This window comes from Melospiza georgiana, chromosome 8 (assembly GCF_028018845.1).
Source record: "Melospiza georgiana isolate bMelGeo1 chromosome 8, bMelGeo1.pri, whole genome shotgun sequence".
Taxonomy (NCBI): domain Eukaryota; kingdom Metazoa; phylum Chordata; class Aves; order Passeriformes; family Passerellidae; genus Melospiza; species Melospiza georgiana.
In genome coordinates, this window is record NC_080437.1 from 26,144,322 (window position 1) to 26,167,004 (window position 22,683).

General features: G+C 42.0%; 1 protein-coding gene across 1 annotated transcript in view; it reads left to right on the top strand.

Moving 5' to 3' along the window:
• SORCS3 (sortilin related VPS10 domain containing receptor 3) overlaps positions 1–22,683 on the top strand; it is a 267,197-nt gene that overhangs the window by 119,611 nt on the left and 124,903 nt on the right. The window contains exon 3 of the mRNA XM_058028863.1: positions 4,764–4,863. Within this exon, the coding sequence (XP_057884846.1) occupies positions 4,764–4,863 (100 nt within the window). The remainder of the gene's footprint in view (positions 1–4,763; positions 4,864–22,683) is intronic.

The window sequence follows — 22,683 nt, forward strand, 5'->3', positions numbered from 1 at the left end:
AAGTGCATAGAGAGTTGGGATATTCTTCTGCTCATTGAAGCAGATCTGTGCCTCCACACAGTTTTCAGTGTGGGGCTGCAGGTATGTGTAGCGGGACTCTGTGCTGAAGATGAATGCATCAGCTTTAGAAAAAGCTGAGAAAATGGCTGAAAATCTAAAATCAAAAGCATGATGGCTGCTTCTCCACACAGAGGAAAAACCCTCTGACAGGAGGGTTGGTGGAAGAGGTTGATTTTTCATCCCAGTCATTCAGTGCCAGCATTTGCAGCTCTTTTTTTCCTGAGAGACTGATACATGTTTTATAGCCTATCTCCGTAGCTGAATAGCTGAGACTTCAAACAAACAAACCTGCCTTTCTCTGTCTGACAGAGCCCTGACATGGAAAGTGTCACAGAGGAGGAGAACCCAAAAGCCATTCACATGGCATTCTTTCTGTCTCTCCACATCTCTACTTCATATCTCTGTCACTGAGAAAGTCTTACCACAGTATGAAGTCTGCTGGCTCAGGCCAGTTTGTTGGATTCACAGAGAAGCTCAGGCTCAGATTCAGAGAAACAAGATGGATTTTGTTAGCTTGTGGTGCTCTGACTTTGACAAGGTTTTGTATAGACAAGTTTCTTTGCCTGGGTGTATCCCTTGCACCTTGCTCTGCCAGACTGGAGGAGGTTGCAGTGATGGTTTAAACACATCATAGCCTGTCACAGGAGGGCAATGGAATCAAGCAGATGATTTTTTCCCCCCAATGTTTAAAACAGAATATAATTATGGGAGAACTTGCAGTATCCCCATAAAGCACAAAATTATAAACCTTGCTTTTCCAAATGGAATATGCAGAATTTAGTGAGGAGCAAAAGTCTGATGCAGCCTAGACCCTCAAGGTCATAATCAAAAACAGGGACAAACCCATATTATTACAGAAATGTGGGACAAAACACATGGACTGAGTTTATACAGGATTGTTATATACAACCAGAGCCCATTAGGTTGGAACATCACAGAATCAATTAGGTTGGAACAGACCTTTGAGAGCATTCAACCTGTGAGCCAACACCACTTTGCCAACTATACCATGACACCAAGTGCCATGTCCAGTCTTTTTAGAGCACCTCCAGGGATGCTGGCTCCACCATCCCCCTAGCTAGTCTGTTCCAGTGCATAATCGGCCTTTCTGTGAAGAGATTCCTCCTAATGTCAGCCTGAACTTCCCATGACACAGCATGAGGCCATGTCCTCTTTTTCTATTGCTTGGGAGAAGAGGCTGACCCCCAGCTCACTACATCCTCCTTTCAGGCACTTGTAGAGAGTGATAAGGTCTCCCCTGAGTCTCCTTTTCTCCAGGATGAAGAGCCCCAGCTCCCTCAGCCACTCCTCCCAGGGCTTGTGCTCCAGACCCTTCCCCAGCTCCTCTGCCCTTCTCTGGACTCACTCCAGCACCTCAGTGACTTTCTTGAGTGAGAGGCCCAGAACTGGGCACAGCACTCGAGGTGTGGCCTCACCAGTGCTGAGGTCAGGGGAAGAACCACTGTAACATTCCTAGTCCTGTATTGAAAGAGTTTCTGTGCTACCAGCACTGTATTGAGGAGCATTTCATGAAAGCCTTGTTAAATACAGTTTCACGTGTGTGTGGTTAGAAGCAATATGCAAATATCAACTGAGACTGAAGGCAGAAACAATTTACCAAGATGATGAGATTCCAGGGATGGCTTCAGTGGAGTGGATCCCTCCTTCAGGTAGGGAGGATCAGTTTGCCATTAAAGGCCTAAAGAAAGTTAAAGCTGGATTTTTGGGTGTGACTCATGGATACCATGTTTTATATCGCGGAGTCTTTTGTCATTTTGACGTAACCACAACATTTCTTCCCCTCCACTACTTTAGTAATGTGCTTGGAAGGGGATCAAATAGTGACCAGAGGAATGGGAGAGAATATGCTATCCAGTCTGCTTGTATTGTCAAACAACTGTAAGGATGTATGGCTAGTTAATTCGGAATTAGAAGTAATTAGTAAAGGAGAAGGGTTCATGTTAAGATTAAGCGCTGACTCAAAACTTTTCTGTTCCACCTGTGGGTCACATCTCTTTAAATGTTCAGGCTTGGGTAACTAAAATTAGTGGACAACTTTTTTTTTTTTTTTTTTATGCTTGTTTTCTAATTAGGCAATTTAGTGGTTGAGTTGTGCCCTACACTATATGATTGCAGAAGCTGAAATGCCTAATTGTAGATGCCTGCTTTTGAAAAAATAATCCATTACCTATGCAAGCTTTCAGCTTCTTCATCTCTAGAATAGAGATAGTATTTCCCAGTATGGCTTTTGGGACTTTGTTAGTTTGAATGGATTGGCACAAGACACAAGCTTTAGATTTTTTTGGCCAGAAAAAGTGCTATGGAAATACAGTATATTATTGTGATATCCTTTGAGATGTTTCTGTGAAGCCAGTGGAGACTGTCAGGATAATAAAGAAAGCCTCAGAGAAGCTAACGAAATAATGATCCTACTTCCTTTCTACTCTTCTTTGAAAGGGCAAATGCAATGAGTGAAAATGGTTTAATGAGAAAGAGTCATTAGGGCACCCAGCCTGCATCTTCAGAAGTGTGAAAGCATTTTGGGAGATCTTAAAATTACTCAGAGAACAAACGCAAAGTAGCTCTGTCAGAATATTAAACTGTTATTTGTGTTCTCTTTTAATGCTGATTGAAACCAGTGATCTCTTTCACTGCCTGGTGGCTGGTACATGTGTAGTCACAAAAGTGGCTTGTTCATTGCTGCAGTGCTGTTGGAAGGGTAAGATCAAGGAATTACCTCTGCTTGCCCTCTGTCTGTTATCCTCTGCTTAGAGCTTACTGTTTCCTGAGGATTCCTGACCTGCTGAAATTGCATTTATAGGAGGCCTCATGTACTGGAATTAATTGTCCTGGATTATTCAGTTTCATTAATTAGGCTGCTTCAGTTTTGAGATTGGCTGGAGAGGGAAGGCTGCTATTATTTGTTTGTTTGTTTGTTTGATATTGATACCCAGTGAGACAAGAGCTTCAGATACTTTGGGTGGGAAAATTCTATGAAAATACAGTACATCATTGTCATATTCTTTGGGGTATCTGTGTGAAGCTCAGCAGGTGATACTACTGTGCATTAGTACACAGGAGTGGTCAGTGCAAATGGAGCTAGTATTAGCTCTATTTTTAAATTAAAGTGTTAACCAAAACTTGAAGCACCTGAGCACTTGAGACTTGAAGTACCTTGGCTGGTGACTATTCAACACATTTAAGGAAAGAAGGAATTTGCAAGGTATTTAGAAATTGTCCTTGAAGGATGCACTGAAGGAAATGTGTTGCAGCCACATCAGTAACAAAGCAAGATTTTGACTTCATGATTCCTACTACTTGGAAGCCTGAAACCAGCTGTATGGTTTTGGTCACTCTTGTGTCACCCTGGTGTCACTCTGGGCTCCACCAGCAGCAAGGAAAGCAGCAGAGCTGGGTGCAGGCTCTGGCATGGTTCAGTTTCTCCAGTTCATTGTGATGCCAGAAGTGGCTTGGGCCATTTCTCTGCCAGACAGAAAAGGAGCAGAGGATTGGTCTCAAGCAGAACCATAAAGCTGCAAATTCTAGAGGCTTGTTGAACTTACAAAAACAAATTACTGGAGATCAGTACTGGGAAAGGCACAGAATTGCTGCATGTCCTCTAATCATCTCTCCAGTAAAAAGCATTATTAGAGAGGAGGGCTGGGGCCATGGATTCTCATCCTAATAAAATTGCAGACATGTCCAGGTAGGTTTTTATGAGGACCTTTCCTTGTCCATCTGCTGGGGGCTGTTTGCTCTGCCCCTATGACAGAAGCTGGGTTGGGCTGGGAGCCAGGCTCTCCCCACATGGGGTGGGAGAGCTTTTCCAGCAGGGTCTGACACCCCTCTCTCTCCTAAAGTCAGCTTGTGCTGAGCACTCTTCAGCTGTGGGGATCCTGTACAATGCAGCTGTTGGGTTGTTCTGGTAGGAAAGATCTTGTTTGTTAGGAAAACAAAGTATGAAAACAGTAGAGAAGGAAGCAGGGCAGTGAGGTTTCAAGCATGCCCACAAATGAGGAGGAGGACACCACAGAAAACCCTCTGTGACGAAGCAGCCCTTTTCCCCAGTCACGAATGGGTAATGCCACCCCCAGATCATCTGCTCCTCTGGGTGGGATTTACTGGTGTAGGGGCCTGAATCTGTCTCTGTAACTCAGAAAAATTAAATGCCTGGCACAAAGTAGGATGGGGGTGACTGAGGACTCAAGATGCCAGTTTAGGCACATTTTTATCTAGACATGAGTTCAGCTGTTACAATTCTGATCCACATTTGGATCCTCATCTTCAAGTCAAAAATCAACCTACCTAAAAAAACCCTGTTGTTGTTGGGTTTAATTTGGATTCTTATGTTGTATTTGTCTGAAGAGAGAATTTGTACTAAGGGTGCTGCTGATATCAGTGTCCTTTTATGTGTAGATACCATCTGCAGTCCCATACTGGCACATGAGGGCAGAGCCTACCCCCAAAGTCCACCTGCATGGAAGCACCACAGCTCCCCAAATATGTACAATTAATGAATGCAGAGACAGACACTGCCCCTAAGGACTCTTCTTTTCTGCTGACCACCCTTAATGAACCATAAAATCTTGTGTTTTAGCATAATAATGCTCAAACTGTAACTTGGAGCATCTGTGCACACAGTCATTCCCTTCCTCTGAGCTCTAATAACCACATAAACTCTTTTTGTCTCCTCTTTTCTCCAGGTCAACAGACTATGGCACTACCTATGAAAAGCTAAATGACAAAGTAGGCCTGAAGACTGTGCTGAGCTACCTATATGTCAGTCCCACTAACAAGAGGAAGGTAAGGGAGAGCCATTGCACTGGTAGCTATAGAAACAAAATGACAGCATTCTGAGAGGAATTATGATCCTGAAGTGAACTCTGTTGGTAATTCACAAGTGCTTGAATTTGCTGTCTAAGTTGCACTGGTGCAATTCCATGGAAGCCCACAGAACTGATCCTGCTTTACTTGTGATGGTGATGAAGGACTTAATTCCCTTCTGAATTTGCTGGAGAAGTAAAAAGGTTGCTTTTATTTGCTTCTGACTGTTATAACTTTAAAGAGCTCACTCAAATATTTCTAGTTTCTTGCTTACAGCAGCTTTGGCTATTACGCATCTCCCTGCCTTATATCTCATTATTAGAAATACTGAGTAAGAGGCATTTATTTCTGCATTTGACTCTTTTTCCCCCACATTTGGAGGTAAAGATGTAAATGACATTTTCTTTGGTTGCATCATGTAAGGGGGCTGAAAGCAGAATATGCCTGTGAGAGTGGGTGGAAGCCCTACAATTTGATTTGGTTGTGTAGGAGAGAAGATGAGGTCACAGCTTTCCAACCCCCTGCTCACTCTTCCCACGTGATGCAATTAGGGCTGCAGCTGGCTCACAGAAGCACAGCCCAGGAACTGCTGCTCAGTGCCTTTTTGCTTTAAAATTATTGCCTGTGTTGATTCAGGGGAGCTAGTGGGACAAAGATGCTTTCAGCTACCCACAGAAATCAGTGTGGGAGGGCTGCAGCACGAAGCTAATTGCTGACAGTGAAGTGGTGCTTGGCCAGTGTAGGGGCCCAGTGCAGCATGTTTGGCTTGATCACTTCCAAACTGGCCATATCCTGTCTCCATCAAAAGATTTCCAAACTAGTAACTCGCTCCTGGTACTGTTCTTATTATGACTGTTGTGTTTTCCATCACTGGTCAGTCTACAGATCTTTTGGGACTGATATTTGTTTCAGTGTATGCAACCACAGGGCAGACATAACTCTGGTTACTAAGTCTGTTTGTAAGTACAGGGAGGAGGAAGAATGCAGTGGCCACAGTTTGGCTTATGTTTTTTCCTGATGCAGGAGCTGAGCTGTTATGACAACTACCTTGACTTTTTTTTTTTTTTTTTTCCCCTGAGCAAAACAGATTAAAATGTTTTGTAGTGATTTTTCCTGACCTTTACACGCATCCTATATCCAATATGGGGGGCACTGAAGAGTTAATTCTTTTTCATACTGTTTCCAAAGCAACTCTGCCCACCCAAAAGCACAGGCAATATGCTCAGTTACAAATCCTACGTCACTGGTGTAAAGACTCCCTCACAAATCAGAGTACAAGGATATATTATTATCTTCCAGCAATTTCTCAGGCTACTGAGCTTTACAGATTAGCCGTCTTTTTTTTTTTTTTAATTAAAACCACCTACATTTCATCATATAGTGGCATACAGGCCTATCTTTACCTGCTGTTTACTTATTTAAGATTAGAAATTTATAAAAAATTTTTGGTTTTCTGTCTCTAGGAAATGATTTTTGAGCCTATCTGTGCCCTTCTTATCCCTTCTGAAAAATCTTTTGAAATGTAGAGACAAGCTATAAGGAAAACTCAAAGGAAACCAGCTGTCAGTGCTGGCTGCTGTGGGAACAACTTGCTTCCATTCTTTCTACCTCTTCTAAATATATAAGCACTGTTACTGTGCATGCTTAAACAGCTGGTCTGTCTGAACTCTGCTTTGTTAACCATCAAAGCAGTTCCAGACATTCATGTAGCGCTTGAGAAATGTCTGAACAAGGTGTCACTGGACCAGAACATCTGAAATTTGTCAAATGCAGCTTTGGGTTTATTGTCCACTCACTCCTCTTACAGATTCTTGAGGTTATGCACTGCAAACAATGCACTAGGATTGTAGTCTTCTCCAGTCTCTCTGGGTGAATATTATTCCTGTGGCATGGGCAGTGTGACGGTGTTCACAGTGGTCCGAGGATGAGGGAAGAGACGAGGATCTGGCTCCATGTTTCAGAAGGCTTGATTTATTATTTTATGATATATATTATATTAAAACTATACTTAAAGAATAGAAGAAAGGATTTCATCAGAAGGCTAGCTAAGAATAGAAAAAGGAATGGAATGAGACCAATCACAGATTCACCTGTTGCATTCCACAGCAGCAGATAATTGTTTACATTTTGTTCCTGAGGCCTCTCAGCTTCTCAGGAGGAAAAATCCTGAGGAAAGGATTTTTCATAAAAGATGTCTGTGACAGGGGAGTAAGCAGAATGGTTTTGCTGAGCTCCTGAGGACAGCTGCCAATACTGAATCAGAAAGCAATAGGTGGGTCCTAGCAGAAAGAGCCCAGGTCCCTTGTGGTTCACCTCCAGCTGCAGAAGTGCTGCCTTGTTGAGCACGATGCAGGGATCTCTTGTGAGCTGCAGGAAAGGTCTTTGCTTGAGGCAGTGAGTGGCAGGGAGGGACCAGCACTAACTCACATGCAAGGAGCCAGTGTCGCTCATGAGCCATGCAGACCTCTCCAGGAAAGGTCTGCAGGTGTCCAGTTCCTCTCCAGGAAAGGTCTGCAGGTGTCCAGTTCCTCTCCAGGAAAGGTCTGCAGGTGTCCAGCTCCTCTCCAGGCAGGTGTTTCTCCTGAGGCACTCCCTCCCAGGCACTGGCTGGAGCCTGCCTGCCTGGTAGCTCCTGTGGATTTCTGATGGGTTTGCACATTGGTGCTGGCCCTGTCTGCTCATTAGCTCTCAGAGGATTAGCGCTTCCTTGGAGGAGGAGAAAAGCTTTCCATACATTCGTTCCTAATTGATTTACTAGTGAGAAGGATAATTACTGCTCAGCTACCCTGCAGAACTACAGTGGGAATTACCTGTCAGATTTCTTTGAAGACCCAAAATGCCTCTTTTCAGCTGTTAAATAGGAATTGTGTTCAGCCAAATGCCAGTTATATAAACATCATTTACCTGAATTGTGGCATAACCTTGGGCTCAATTATGAGGCACAGGGATTTAAAAGCTGGCATTTTGCTTTCTTCTTTTAAAAGAAAAGGCTTTTGTTTCTGATTTATTTTTTTGAAAAGCTTTGGTGGGAATATTTTAATTTTTTTTGGCAACCTGTGTTTTATTTCTTGGACGTCAGATTTAGTCTGTAGCTGTTTCTGTCTTTTACATATCTGGGTGATATCCACCCCATCCTCCTCATGCACAGAGTTAACCAAGGCAGAGAGCAAAGACTGAGCAGAATTGGCTTTGGCTGTGGTGCAGATCTGGCTCCCAGAGCTCCTGCCTGCTCCAGGTGCTTGCCAACCTGCTGATGGCTGCTCTTGGAGCTGGGATGGGGTGTGTCCATTTCCTAGAAATCACAGAAGGTGGTTCACTGGGAAAATGCACTTTGCCCTTGTGCAATTTGACATTTGCAGCTATATTAAATCAATATAACACCATGCACATACCAAAGGAAGCTGCTGGGAATTCTTTTTCCCATCTGTGATACCTGAGAGGCGTCCTTCCAAGTGGTCAGGGCCAGCTTGGTGATCTGACACCACCTTGGGTGCTGACATAAGGGAGCTGCCACACATTCTGCAGCCCACTGTGAATGTGCAGACTCTGGCTGCATGGCAGCCAAAACACTCCCTGCAGTGAGCCAGGACTGCTTCATTTTCCCTGGAGCTGTCACACTGCTAGTTCCCTTTCCCTAAGCAGTAACAAGTTCAGGGTTTCACAAGGCTTTGCAAGTGTATGGAAAGGCTCTGCTGTTGGGAGCTGAAGCTGCCAGACTTGGATCTGCTCTCCTGCAGGTGGCTGGGCTGTTTCTCCTCTCACTTTCACAACAGGCACTTGTGTTTGGATCAGGAAACCTGCATTGAGCTCTCCTTATTGCTGTCAAATTCCAGGTGATCTTTGCCCTCAGAAAGTCAGACAGCTCTGAAGTCTTGGGGACTGATTTTCTGAGAGTTCCTGTTTTGGGCTCTGGTGAGAAGCCAAGTGCCTGCAGTGTTGACACTTCCAAACCCATGAAGGTGCTCCAGTGGGCAGAGTGTATTCCAGGGCACATCTTCCCCTTGAGTGCACCTGCCCACCCAGCTGTTGGCCTGAGAGAAAGACCTCATGTGAAGCATGTGCTTTGTCAGGTTGCCAAACAGCTTGCAACAAGCAGGTAACTTGTGGTAAACTTCAGAAGGGAGAAATTTTCATATTTGTTTAGCAGTACCCTTTCCTTACAGATGAATGTGATTTAAAAAAGCAGATGTTTGAGTGCTCTGAAAAGCTGAAATAAGCAAAATGCTTAGCTTTGGCTTTTCTACCCCGTAGCCTGTTTGTCTTTGGGGATATGACAAAAAGCTGCTTACTCTCTGCTGGGCTGAGATCTCAGTTCCCTGCTGACCTTTAATTTAAAGCTCTGTTTTGGGTGTTAGTTACATTTTACTAGAGGCAGATTTTCACAGTGGTCTGGGAATTAAAAGTGTTTATTTCTTCCAAAACACTAAGGGAAAAAATCTCTCCTATTTTAGTAGAAACATTTCTCTTGACTTTTTAAATTTCCAGTTTCTTTTTATCCCAAGTCTCTTCTTTCTTTATGGTTGCTGAAGAAATTCTGTTAGAAAATTGAATAATTTCCACAAAAAGTTAAGCTTGTGATTCTTTGCTTAACTGGCTGCACTTCAAAATGTCACTGCTTGGAGCTGAAATGCTGTGATTCCATATTTTCTAGCATGAGTTGGTCTGCTGGGTAAGATCCCCTATTGTGAGAACATTTGCTTTCTTCTTAGTTGTCAATAACAGGGTTCATTTTACAATTGATGCCTCACAGAGGGATGTAAAGCCTTTCCAAAAGGGTGCAGAAAGAAGATGAGAATTGAAGTCCCATATATATCTGAAGCACTGCTCCTTTGAGGCACAGAGGTACCACTTTGAATCTCAAGGAATTGTTGAACCATAGATTTTAGGTATTACTTTTTCCTGTGAAATACTCTGTAAAGAGTGCTTATTCTTGGTGAAGATGTTGTTTAGTTGAAAATCCAGTTCTCACTAAGAAACTTTTAATCTCTACCCTTGGGAATACTGTGGAGGTGGAGACGATGGAGTTAAAAAGAATGCAAAAGAAAGAGGAAAAAGGAAGAGAATAACAACTCTGACAAATCAACCTCATTTTTCTGTATAGAGTTTTGCTCAGATAAGGTGTGGATAAACTGGAGGCCCTGATTGCATTTAAGATTAAGGTGAGGTGACAGTTCTGATGTCTTAGAAATACCTTCCTTCATGAATTTTCTTTGCAATTCAGTTGGCTGCAGTTGTTTTTGGCTTTTCCCCTGAGGTATTACAATCATTGTTGCAGGTGATGACTTGAAGAATTAAAAGGTCTGTAGCCTTTTATGCTGAACAGAAGCATCACCCAGGTGCAGTGAATGAAATGAGGACTCCCCTCATTTTTCCCTTATACCAGAATTGAAGTATTTTAGGTTTTATTTAAAGGTAGACCTTCCAGCTAAGCTGTTTGAACAGTAGTTGCAAACAGAATAAAGCAGGAATAAATTTATGGTGCTCAGTTGAAGAGCTTTGGGAAAATGGCTTTTCAGACTAGTTTCTTAGTTGTCACAGAACCAAAATGGAGGGGCAGCACAAATCACTGAAGCTGTAAAAGCCAAAGTCATGCTGCACGTCTCATACCTCACCATGCCTCTGAATTTGGCCTGTCAGGAGAAATGTTCAGAGGTATTTAGAGAGTAAGAATTTCTGAAAGATAAATCTAATTAGATTTGTTTGTGTCTGTGCAGTTTCTTGGGGGCTGAAGTGCAGCAACTGTTTATGAGCTGGCAGGGAGCAATACTGTGTTGCTGTTTGTGTTAATGAAGGAAGAAATTAATTGTCTGTAATACTGTAATTGCAGAGGAATGCATTTACTTGACTGGTGACTGGCTAGAATACTGGGAGTGACACCTTCCTTTACAGAAACTGGAGATCCCAAAATGAGCACAAGTCACTTTGACCTCCCCTTTATTTCTTCTTGCTCACTTGGAGAGGTCACTGGGAGCAAAATGTGTCCTGGCCTTCGGTATCTCCAAAGGGAATTCCTCAGCTATGATTGGAGCCTCAGGGCAGAACCACAATTCAAACTTATTTTTGTTTTGCCTTCATTTCTTTGTTCACATGCTCCCAAAGGGAATTCTGTAGCATTTTGTTTTCTCCTTACTCATCAAACCTGTGATAGGTTGATGAGGCAGAGATTCCAGCACGTACCTGAGGCTCGCTAGCCCAACCTGAACTGAGCTGCCGTGCTTAGCCACAGCTCCCATTCATCATCTGCTGCTTTTTCCCTAGACTGCATCCCAAGCTATTGGTGAGGAACTGAGCTCTGGAATATCCTAAAGCCATTTGGGCTTTAGGAAGATGGAAAGTTTCCTTGGACCCTTTTTCCTCATTGTGCTGACACCGTGATCAAGGGTCTGTGGTGCAAACTGGCACTTGGTGATGTGATCTGAGAATGCATTTATAACTGAAAGGCAGTGGGGCAGAGTTAGAGCCACAGGACAGGAGTGATGGAAGAAGTCCTTTCTACTGTCTTTTATCCCTAATCTTTCCCTTCAGCCTAATGGAATACAGTCACTAAACAGCTCTTGGTTTTGCCACTGCTATTAACAGGGACTAAACTACCTGACCTGCAAATGCTGCTGTAAAATTCTCTGAGCACTCCTTCTCTGTACCCACTGAGCTGTATATGATGTTCCTGTGTTTCTCAGAGCTCCAAAATCCATGTCACCCAGTCCAGGGTTGCTGTGGGCAGACAGGAAAGCTGTGAAACACAGTACCTGGCTTAGCTGAGCTCAGGTTTGCCTACTCTGGTTGTACCAGTGGGTTGTACAAATGTGGCTGTGATGGGGATAACACCTCAGTGTATCCTTCTTGTAAATACAATTCAGGGACAGTCACACTGTCTCCAGAACTGAAAATTTAAATAGAGGAATAAAATGTGAATGAAGAAGTAATATTTTTCTTCACTTACTGGGGTTGCAAAGATGATTTCCTCAAGGTCACCCACAACATCTATGGAAGAGTGAAAGGATGTGTGACATGATGTGTTTTATTTACAAGGTGTAGTCTTGTGAGCTGTTGTACATGGGATTCTCTCTACTTGTCCAATTAATTCAGCTTGAATTTGGCACCTGAGAAAAGAGATCATTTTTGTAAATGTTTGCAGAACAGTGGCCTGCAGCTGTGTGAAAGAAATCCTGGATTACAGACTTTGTATTATTTCAGAAAGAGGACTTTAGGAATTTCTTGTTTTGGAGTGTTTTCTGTTTTCTAGTTTGAATTCAGCAAAGTCAGAGTAAGTTCAGTAAGTTCAGCCATTTTCAGAGTAGGTTTCTCTGACCTTTCCTAAGGTATATAGTTTCCCGATGCTGGATGATTGGTTTATTAGTGTTTTGAACATGGTTCAAGATCAATGCCTGGAAAACATGGAGATATAAAGGCACAAATACTCTTAAATATTTTTCAGTATGTCCAAGTTGGTATTTTAGTAGTTGTTTTTTTCTGTTGTGTCTTTTGTGTGTGTGTGTTTTGGTTTTTTAAAATTATTATTATGAATATATTTGGAAATTTTGCCTCCTTTGTATCTTTGTGAATCTTTGTATTCAAGATGCTCTTGTGAGAATTTTTTGCTCTCCTGCAGTCAGGGACTGTGGGACCGGCCATGCCAGATGCCCTGTTGGAACCTGACCTGACCTGGAGGATCATGTCCCTAAAGAAAGAACAAAATCTGTTGGCTTGCAGATTTTAACTTTACCGTTTCTGGCTTCACAGAAATCATAGAGAAAAACAGAGGTTGTGCAACATCTGTGGTCTGGGAGATGACCATTTTCCAGCACAGAAAACACAGAATTGGAACCCAAAATTATGAGGGACCCCCAGTGAAAGTTTTCCCCTTTCTTAAACAGGTGCAATGTGTTTGTTGCCCTCCAGAGAAGACTGTGCCTTGGAATTCATGAATGTGAAAACTGGGGATTCCTGGTGTTTCTTTCAGTTAGTTCTCTGAAGAAGCAAATACATTTAAAAACAAACAGAAAAAAAATCCTCGTACCCACTGAACTACACACAGTGCTCATCAGCTGTTTCTAAAATTAAACACAATTGAGATAATTAACAAAATACTCCCATATGGCATTATTTAATGGGGCTGAAGGGAAGAGGGTTAGAAAATAGGTATAAATAGAAACTGCCATTTACAATGAAAGCCATTCTTTCAGTGTTTGTGAAGGAAAAGAAGTTCATATATCACAAAGCTTGAGTTAGGGTTGTCTTTGTGTACCATTACTCATCTGTATTTTGCACCTTTGTACCTCTATATTCCAAATTGCAAACAATTTTTGGAGCAAAAGGACAGTTACCAGGCAAGAGTGATAAGCTTGGCAGCACCCTGGTGCATGTCTGTGACAGGGCTGCTTTGTCTGCCTTCCTAAAATTCAGTCCCTGTCTCCTGTGGCACTCTCTGCCTGCTTCACCTTGTATTGCTCCAGTCATGGAGACTTAGGGATGTTACAAGGTCATAAAGACCAGAAATGGGGTAAAACTGCAGGGGTGCCATCCACATTCAGATGTAGAGTTCCCAGAGCTGGCTGTCAGAAGAACAGAGATGGTTTGCTCCAGTTTAGACAGGGGGTGTTAAGGAAGGATCAGGAGTTACGATATCGACTGAAATAAAGCTGCAATTTTGTCACCTAGCATGAGTATTGCTTTTATGAAGTGGCAGAGTGGACCTGTGTGAGCTTTCAGGGTGCCTTGCCTTGGTTAGAGGGAGGAGAGGGTCTGTCAGGAGGCAGCACCTTGTACAGGGCTGTCTGTATTAACCACATGGCCTGTTAGCAGGGTGAACACAGCTGCAGGTTCTGGTATAGGGCAATTTTATGAGACTTTTTTTCCTTTCTCCATTCTCCTTACCACACTCTGAAACATGGCCATCTCATTTACTGCTGCAGCTCCAATAATATATTAATTTATGAAGTATGAAAAATAAGGTAGTTTTGAATTAACGAGGAGGGGCATGGTGCTTCACAGACAGTAGGATAATCAATCAATAACAGTGAGTCACTATATCCTGTTATTAAAAAGGAGGGAAAAATAATAGAATGGGTGGAGAGCAGCTCTCAGAGAAGGGGAAGGTGGGTCCTTTTGAAGACCATATAATGATCTGACCTTGATCTTTAGTGATAGGAGTTGGTTCACCAAGACTTATTTATTTCTCTTTGAGGAAAATCCTCCCCCCACCCCCTGCCAACCCCAAGCCCAATAATAATTGGCAAGATATCTTTTAATTTCATTCTTTTATTAAGTGAAGAATAGAGAAGCTCAGCATTGCTGTGTGAATTCTCATTTTAATAGCCTAGATTAGCAGAGTCTGCAGGGCACATGGCCACAGTCTCAGTTTGGTGCATACACACATCTGCCTCTTACAGTGTAACTGTAATGTCAGCTCTGGTGTTATCAATTCTCTGTAAAATATTTTATCTCAAGCAGCACTGGGAAACCTGGAAACACTTCTGTGACTGTTAAAATCAGTTTTCTTCAGCATGGAGCTTGGCAGGGCTAGATTTTAGAGAGTTATTTCACTGTGTTGTGGAGTGCTTGAGGCTTCTGTGTTCATTAGTGGGAGTTCATTGCCCTTCACCTCTCAGTTCTAAGATGTCTTTTTTTCATTGTATACAGACAGATGTTGCTGGACTCCAAAAGTAATGACAGGGGTTTTCTAAGTGGTCCACAGATGCAGTTAGGGAAAACTCAGGCTGTTGTTTTCTTATAAATCTAGGCAATCAACTCTTAGACCAGTCCTTCTGTCTCTGAGGAGAGATTGGTTCTGCCTTTTACAGTGAGCCTCTAATATTTTAATTCTCTGTTGCTGACAAAACAAGCTCATAATGTTCCTCCCTTGGAAGCTTCCCATGGTAGAGAACATGATCCTTAAAAATTCCTGCAAGAAAGCAGCAAAACTCCTGGAGCAGGTGTGCTCAGAGATTGAGGGGCAGTGGGGTGCACACAAGGAATGCTGTGCTCAAGACCTGGAAATGCGTGGAAGAATGGAGTAAGCTTGGTAATTTTCTTGTTTGCCTATTGAATCTAAAAACAAAGTGTCAGGGTTGTGTTGGAGATAAAACTTTTACCCCCTCTTCCAGTTCTGTTTCATCTTCCACTGCTTCTTGAGAAACGTACAGAGCTCACATATGTGCGTGAAGGGATACAGAAAGGAAAGTGCATGATTTTGCCCAGGCTCTGAAGAACCAGTGACCCTGAAGGAATAGTTGGAACAGGATGTAGCAGCCACTGGGTTCTGTCACTGGGGCAGCCACTCCCCTGCTCAGACAAGACTACTGCCATAAACCTGCAAGGACTGTTTCATTGGGAGCTAATTATTAAATATAATAGAAAATGTCAAAGCCAGTGGGGTGCTGGTTGGGAATCCTCCACCTAAGTCCTGTGACTATCTGGCACCTGAATCTTTGGCACCCAAGTTAGCATTCAGAGCTTGCAGCCTCAGTGGTAGCTCAGAGCTGAGTGCTGCCATGCCATCATGTTTTGTAACTCAGGCCTCAGCCTTGCATCCAGAAATTGGATAGACCTTCTCCTGTCATCTTAGCTTCCTCCAGTGGGGGGATGTTAGGAAGAGAAGCACATTGGGGACAGTGAGGGACATGAGTAATAGATGCCAAGTAAGTAAATTGAGATAGATTATAAGCATCTGGATGTGAACAGTGATAAAGCTGACTGTTGTCTATGTTCACTCTGCAATCTGACTAAAAAAGCAGAAAAATAAAGTGGGTAAGCAAAGGAGAAGCAATGATGCATTTAAAATTGTATTCAGATTTAATGGCCTCAAGGGAGATACATAACACGATTTTTATTTTTCTATAGAGTCATGAAACACTCCACTGTCCTCAAATGAAATAGATTGCTGAATACAGGCTGCAAAAGTTTACCCCCATGAGTAACTATCCATGCACATCTTTTTGTTTTCTGTAATGGGGCAACTACTGTGAGTAAACTCATACCCACATGTAAAGTGTTCTCCCAAGTGAGACCTATAATCAGAGGAGTGTTTTTATATAAATGGTGTTCTCAGTTCCAGCAGCTGTGGAGCACACAGCCTCTCCTTACTGATAACATTATTTTCTGTAACTATTTCTGCTTACATGGGAAGTTACCATAATGATGAAAATTACTTTGTAGTTGTATGGAGAATAGCACAACCATGCATTTACTCAAATAACATATAATTATAACAGTGAATGCTGCTTTTCCCTTTCTGTGAAGACAGTTTGGGATTAGAGCTGTTCCCTGTCATCAGAAAAAAAGCTGATGACCACAAAACAATGTGTCAGATATTGTAATAACTGGGGCTTTCCTGTCTAGAGTCCAGAAAAGTAAAAAGGCATCATGCAGAGCTATGCTATGCACAAATACCAGACTCTGGAGCAATATAATAATATAGCTCAGAAGCTTTGTATTTGTGAGGAAGCTCTGGCTGGTGCCTAAGATCTCCAGTGGGGGTTTCTTCTATTGGAAGGTTCAGACCCATTAGTAGAAGTGCTGGTCAAACTGGATGTAGAAATCCAGTGGTGATGCTTGTCACCCATTTGGCAGTTTGTGGAGCAGAACTCTGCATGAATGTGCTGTGACACAGAAAAGCCTTTAGCAGATTAGCTGGACAGCCCTGCAGTGGCCCCAGGCAGGTGGGAATACCGTGGCAGAGGACTTAGCTCCCCTGATCTGTGGGGAGCTGGAGAATGTGCAGCTGAAACAAGAATATAATGGGCTGGAGTAACCTTGGATAAAGGCTGCCTTGCTGTGACAATGAAAAGGTTTTACAGCCGAGCATGTGGCTGGCTGTTGCCAGTCAGTCACTTTTTGCCAGGTCAAGCACATGCTTTTTGGATGGCTTCCATCCCCACTGGCACCTGAAATTTAACAAGCAAATGCTTGCTGTGCCTTGTAATTAAAAGTGAAAAGTACATGTGTCCAGTGCCAAAAAGGCGAGAGAAAGAGGGGAGACATGTTGTTCTGACCTGCTCAGCAGCAAAACAAAGATAAGATGCTCTGCTTTGTTAGTTCTGTTATCATGGTTTATTTCACTCTTGTGCATGCAAATTGGATCCAGCCTGGGATTTGGCATTGTGGGCAGGTTCAGATGGCAGCCTTGGAGTATCTGTGTTCTTTTCCCAGCTCAGAGTTTTGCCTAAGTCTTACAGCCATGATAGATTTTCATTTCCCACCTGCCAGTGAGGATGGCAGAGTGGTTTTCCTTGAAGAGCTCTTACTTTATATGCAATTTAACCTTAATTTGCTCCTGATCCTCAGGGCTTCTTGCATGGTGCATCTGTGCTCTTGCACAGGTGCTGGAGGTGGTGATTAAAATGGAGTGCCCTCTCCATAGGGAAGGGATTGCGTGAGCTTGGAGCTCTCTGAAGTGTTTTGTTTTGGTATTGCAATTTATGGCAGGTATGGCTGAAGTGCCAAAAGCCTCTTGCAATTTTGTACCAATATGAACAGTTAATTGAAATTTTAGTCTGGGTATAATTGGATATAAGAGACAATAGAAGGCAACAAAAGATTAACCAGGATTATTGCCTGTAAACAAGTGTGGTAGGCTGATGTGCATCTCCTCAGAGAAGGCAAGGTAGTGCTGGTACTCATTTGATGCACTCCAGCACTGCTCATTTTTTGTTTCAAAAACCCTGCTGATTTATGTTAAAGAAATTTTTTCATGTCACAATTTATTATTTTATTTCTGATAATGTTTCTCTTCTTTTATGTACCCTCTACGAAAGACAAAACATTCTGCAGAGACAATGAACCTGTGTGTCACGTGAACAACATCATGTACTCTGACCATTCTGTCTCAGTGCTGCAAAGGTGGGGAACCCATGTGTGGGTAATTGCAGATTTCATGAGGTTGCTCTCTTCTCAAACCAGTTTGGTGGATTAGAGAGCTCTCAGTTTCTGGCACAGCTGCAGCAGTCCATGGAACAGGTCCTCCAGAGGGGTTGAATCCTTACAGAAACAGCTATTGATGTCTGAAAAGTTCTCTGGCAAGCAATGTGATTCTGCAGACTAGAAGTTGTTTTGTAATTACAAAGAATTCCTGATGGGAAGGAAGTTCTGGAGGGAGGTTAGTGTGAAGTGTCTAAAATGTCTTGAGAGAGCCATTGGGTTCTTTGGTCACGGTACATATAATGCAGACCCAATGCAAAAGTCTCAGGAAACTCTTATTTCATTGCTGAGCTTCTATGAGTGTCTGAGTCATTTTTCATTATCCAATAATAAATACAGTAGTGAAAGTCACCTTTAACACTTAAAGATTGCTTGGGTTTTATGGGATTGTATTGAAGTGAGTGCCAAGGTATAAAAGCCTTATGGTTGAGGTACTTTTATAACACATGCTTCATAAACCCCTATAAAGTCAGTGCAGTGCACTTCATCCTTTAAGATTACAGCACTATGGTTCTGAGAGTTGGTGATCTGGTGCTATATTCATTAATTAGATCTGCCATTAATGTTAAATTTCGGGCAATAAGAAGTGAAGTTACAAGAAACTGAAATGGGGTAGGTCCAGACAATTTGTCTCTTATGAAAGCTTAATGCCCCTTTACTGCTTGATTGATGCCCATGGGTTATCCTTAACATGAAGGAAGTTTTTGAGGCATGTGAAGGAAGAAGGAGTCCCAGATCTGGGCTACTCTGTAACACAAAAGTTTGCAAAGAGCATTTTTCTTTTGGCACACAAAGTAAGTAATTATATAAAAGCTGTTGCCCTCTTCATGGATGTCTTTTTTTGCTTCCCAGAGAGCAGATGTCCCTCTTGTCACAGCTGCTGATCCCTGAATGATGGAGTGAATATCTTTACTTGTATGTAAATACACACGATTTCTCTCTAGAGCAGATTTTTATCAGTGACATGTCCCATTTTTTCCTGTCTGACTGATATGTTTGGTGACTAGAAAAAGTTGCTTTCATTTCCCCCTGATTAGAGATCAACATATCTACAGGGCAGTGAGCAGGTATTTAGCCATCTCTGAATGTCTGTGGAAGTTTGTATAAAGTTAAGGTGTGCTTTCTAGAAACCCTCTTTCTAAACTAGTGCAAATCATTCAAAGACAACTTTAGCTCAGCTGATTTATATGGGTGTTGCTTTTGCTGGTAAGCAGACAGTTACTTGTGGTACCTTAGCACTTTTTAGTTTCAGAGGGAATTGGGCTGATTTAATTTAACTGAATTTTTTTTAGTTGAAATGGCATGTAGTGATGAAAGAGGGGGAAAAGGGATGAGATTTTCTTTGCAATGAGTTGCACTTGTCCTCCATGGGAATGGCAGGGAAGGGATTTAGATATACTCTGTAGACGTGTTCTAGGAGATTTGGGTTGTGATCAGACCTCTGAGGGCATCTTTTAGCTTGCAGGGCAAGTAATTGCAGTAATAATGTTGGAGAGAGAAGGAGTGTGAGGGAAATGAATAATCAAGTATTTGACAGTGAGAAATTTCAGGTGGTCAAACATGTAATCTAAAATGCTTCAATGTAGAAAATTACTCTTCCCATAAGAGAGGTCCAAACTGTTCTTATTTAACTTGTGATGGACTGGTGTTTTGAAGGAAGAAAACAACTTTTGCATCTTTAAGCCTTTAAATGTCACTGAATTTTGATTTCTCAACATTTTTGAAAGGAGGAAAGGACATAAAAAATCTAAACAAAGCAAAAATCCTCCACTTTCATTGGCCTTTCAGTATAAATTGTTGAGACATTTTGGCTTTTTAAACTCAAAGCTACTGTGAAGCTTTTTGGGAAGGAGACATGGGACAATACAACCCATAAGATGTTTTAAATCAAATGAAACATTTTTCTTTTTTAGAATCTGATTTGTTTTTTCATTGATGTTGTAGGTGTGGCCAGGCTTTAGGAAGGATCTGAAGTGTTTCTGAGTTGAGGGCCTAGGGGAAGGAGGCCTAAAAAACCCCAAAAAAACCTTTTCACTTTTAAGCTGAGCACATTCAATATGGAAATCCCCATGAACCTGTAAACACTAAATTTCAACTTTCTGTATTTGCAGAAGTGTTTGTGTCAAGACTGTCTTTTCAGTTGTAGGAGAGGATAATCCCGTCCTACAGAGTAAATTCTAAGGAACTGGGTTTCTTTTGAAGCTGTGGAGGCTTGAATGGTTTGTAGGTGTCCTGTTGGTTTTGTTTATTTTTTTAACTGCTTTGTTTATGTTTTTTAAGAATAGCCTTTTACATAGGTGAATGTGACAAGGACCTCTGAAAAGGACAGTGTATGAAAAGTGCATTAAAGTGGAGCATCAGGGGCAGTACACAAAAGTTTAATGTTGTCTATCTATTTCTCAGAACAAAAGACATTTATTTGAACCTGTCTTCTTTATTCATTTGACAACTCTCTGGTGTTTCTTTGCTAATGTAGCTCAGTGGTACTATTGCTACAGATTATTGCACCTATAAAACTGGTCTGTGCTGATTTAGGGAGATGCGCTTTGGTAATTTACAGTGAAAATTTATGTTCGTTGAAAAAAATAAAAGGCTTCATTGAAAGCTAATATTAATAAAAATGCCACTTATGTGGCATGTTGTTTTGGGGTTTTTTTGGTCCAGTGGCTGTTTTTTAACTAATTCAGCTGCGTACAAAACACATTCCATTGTGATTTCTGTGCTCATGTGTATCCCCATGCCTGTCTGGGCATGTTGTAGCATTGTGCCTGTGAGAGGTGTGCTGCCCCATTACTGCACAGTTCTGTATCCCACATCATGGCTCTCTTTGTGCTGGGCTACAGAAAAAGAGAAACGTGGCACCATCTTAACTCATCCACCTGCCCATAACCCATATGAAAGCAGTACCATGGAACCTACCTGGTATTTTGATCTGGCTAGTGGGAACTCATGTTCCCAGTTACAAATCTTACCCTAGTTTTTATTATATTAGCCCCATCAGAGGGCATGACTTTTTTAGAGGATTTGTGCTGCAATATGGTGCCACTTTCCTTCCTACCTACTTCTGTATTTGAGCTCCTTTAAGGGCCTTACACACTCTCCAACAAATCTGAGTGACTCTTAACTACTGCTGTGGTTTCTGTACCAAACACAATATGGCAGGCACAGGTATAACATGCATCATGCCCTCCTTGTTCTTCTGCCTGCAGCTTGTGCTGTTTATTCCCTGGGGTGAATCCCCTTGAAGTGCTCAGAGCTGGATATGTTTCCTGCTCATGTACTGAAGATCTCAGTCCATATAGTGTAGGTAATGTTCTTGCCAGGTGATCTCTCCATACCATCATTCCTGTGTTGTCTCACTGGTGTCTGGTCTTCTGCCCACCTGGAGTTCATTCAGAACAGCTCTGTTTGTGTCCTCACTGTCCCCAAAGCTCCTGCTTTAAAGGAGATGCACCATGTCCCAGACAGCTCTCTTCCTCTGCATCCATTCCTAAGGAACTCTCTGAATTTTAGTCTGATTTTCAGCCTGTTTTGTTTGTCTGGTGCTTGCCATTCATTGTTCACTGGATTTTGAAGGTCAGGGAAAGTACGTTTTCAAGGATATACCCTTGGCAGTAACCAGTCCTGCCTGCCTTTCCCCTCTCCACCTAAACTAGAGAAAAAAGCAACATTTTGTACATGGATTTATATATAGCTAATCTAAAATGTAGAAAGACCAAATGTAATTTTCATTTAAATAAAAGCTGCCATTTAATTTAATATTATAGAAAATGATTAGATCTTAAACCCTTATAAATTACATTTGACAACTCTCTGGTTCTCCTTTGCTATTCCTTATGGCAATTATAAATGGCAACACAGGATGCTGGCAGAAATGCTCATTTTGACTGGAGTTTGTTTATTGTCTCTTAATGAAAAGTGATTAATCTAAATCACTAGTGGGGTAGATGCTTCCTCCTGGTCCCATAATGAGAAGGCTGAAAGTTCCCTCTCCCTATAGCTTCCAGAAGAAAAAGTAGAAACAATAAAAAAAGAAAAGCTAGAGTCTGTCACTTTTCTTTCTCTGTGTGCCATGTAACAAACCTGTGCCAGTCTGAGCTGCATGGCTGGTGTTGAGCTTTTGTTTTTCACTCTGATTGAGCCTCCTGCCTTTCCATCCTGCTCTGTGTAGGACCAGCCTATCCTGGGAGGATGGATGGCAGCAGAGATGTTGGGTGTTCGTTTCTCCATTTGAAGAGTGGAGAGTGGATGTGGAAACTGGGTAAAGGCACAGGGCATGATTTATGTGATGTCATCTCCAGATGTGACTTTTGTTAGGTTCTTCCACCTTTCCTAGCTTGGTGGTTTTATTATCTGATCTTGTAACCAGTGTTACACATCCAGAAGAACAAATTGGCCAGATTTGTCAACCATCTGGTGGAAATACTGCCTTTGTTGTCTCATATGACCATTTCTTGCACTATCCACTGAAGTGCTGCAGATCATGTATGAAAGGGCAGAGAGGATGTTTTGTGTGTGTACCACTTCAGGTCCATGCAGTCTTGTGCTCCTTATTTGAGGATAGAACTCCAGCAGTAACCTTTTAATACACAGCATTATTAACTATGTAATCCTCTATTACATCAGGTGGAAAATGTTTTTATTCCTGAAGTATCCTTTATTTTAAATATAAGATCTCTCTGGATTGTCTTCTTAAATGGCCAGACCTACATCCTTTTTCCATTCCATATAAGCAAGTGATTTTTACTAAACTATGTTATAGTTCTCTGGCATAGGCAATATGCTTTAGGTGAACAGATGTATAAAATGTCTTTGCAGTCTAATTCAAAAGTGATAGAAAATAATATCTTCAAATAGTTGTGAAATTGTTATTGTTTGGGACAT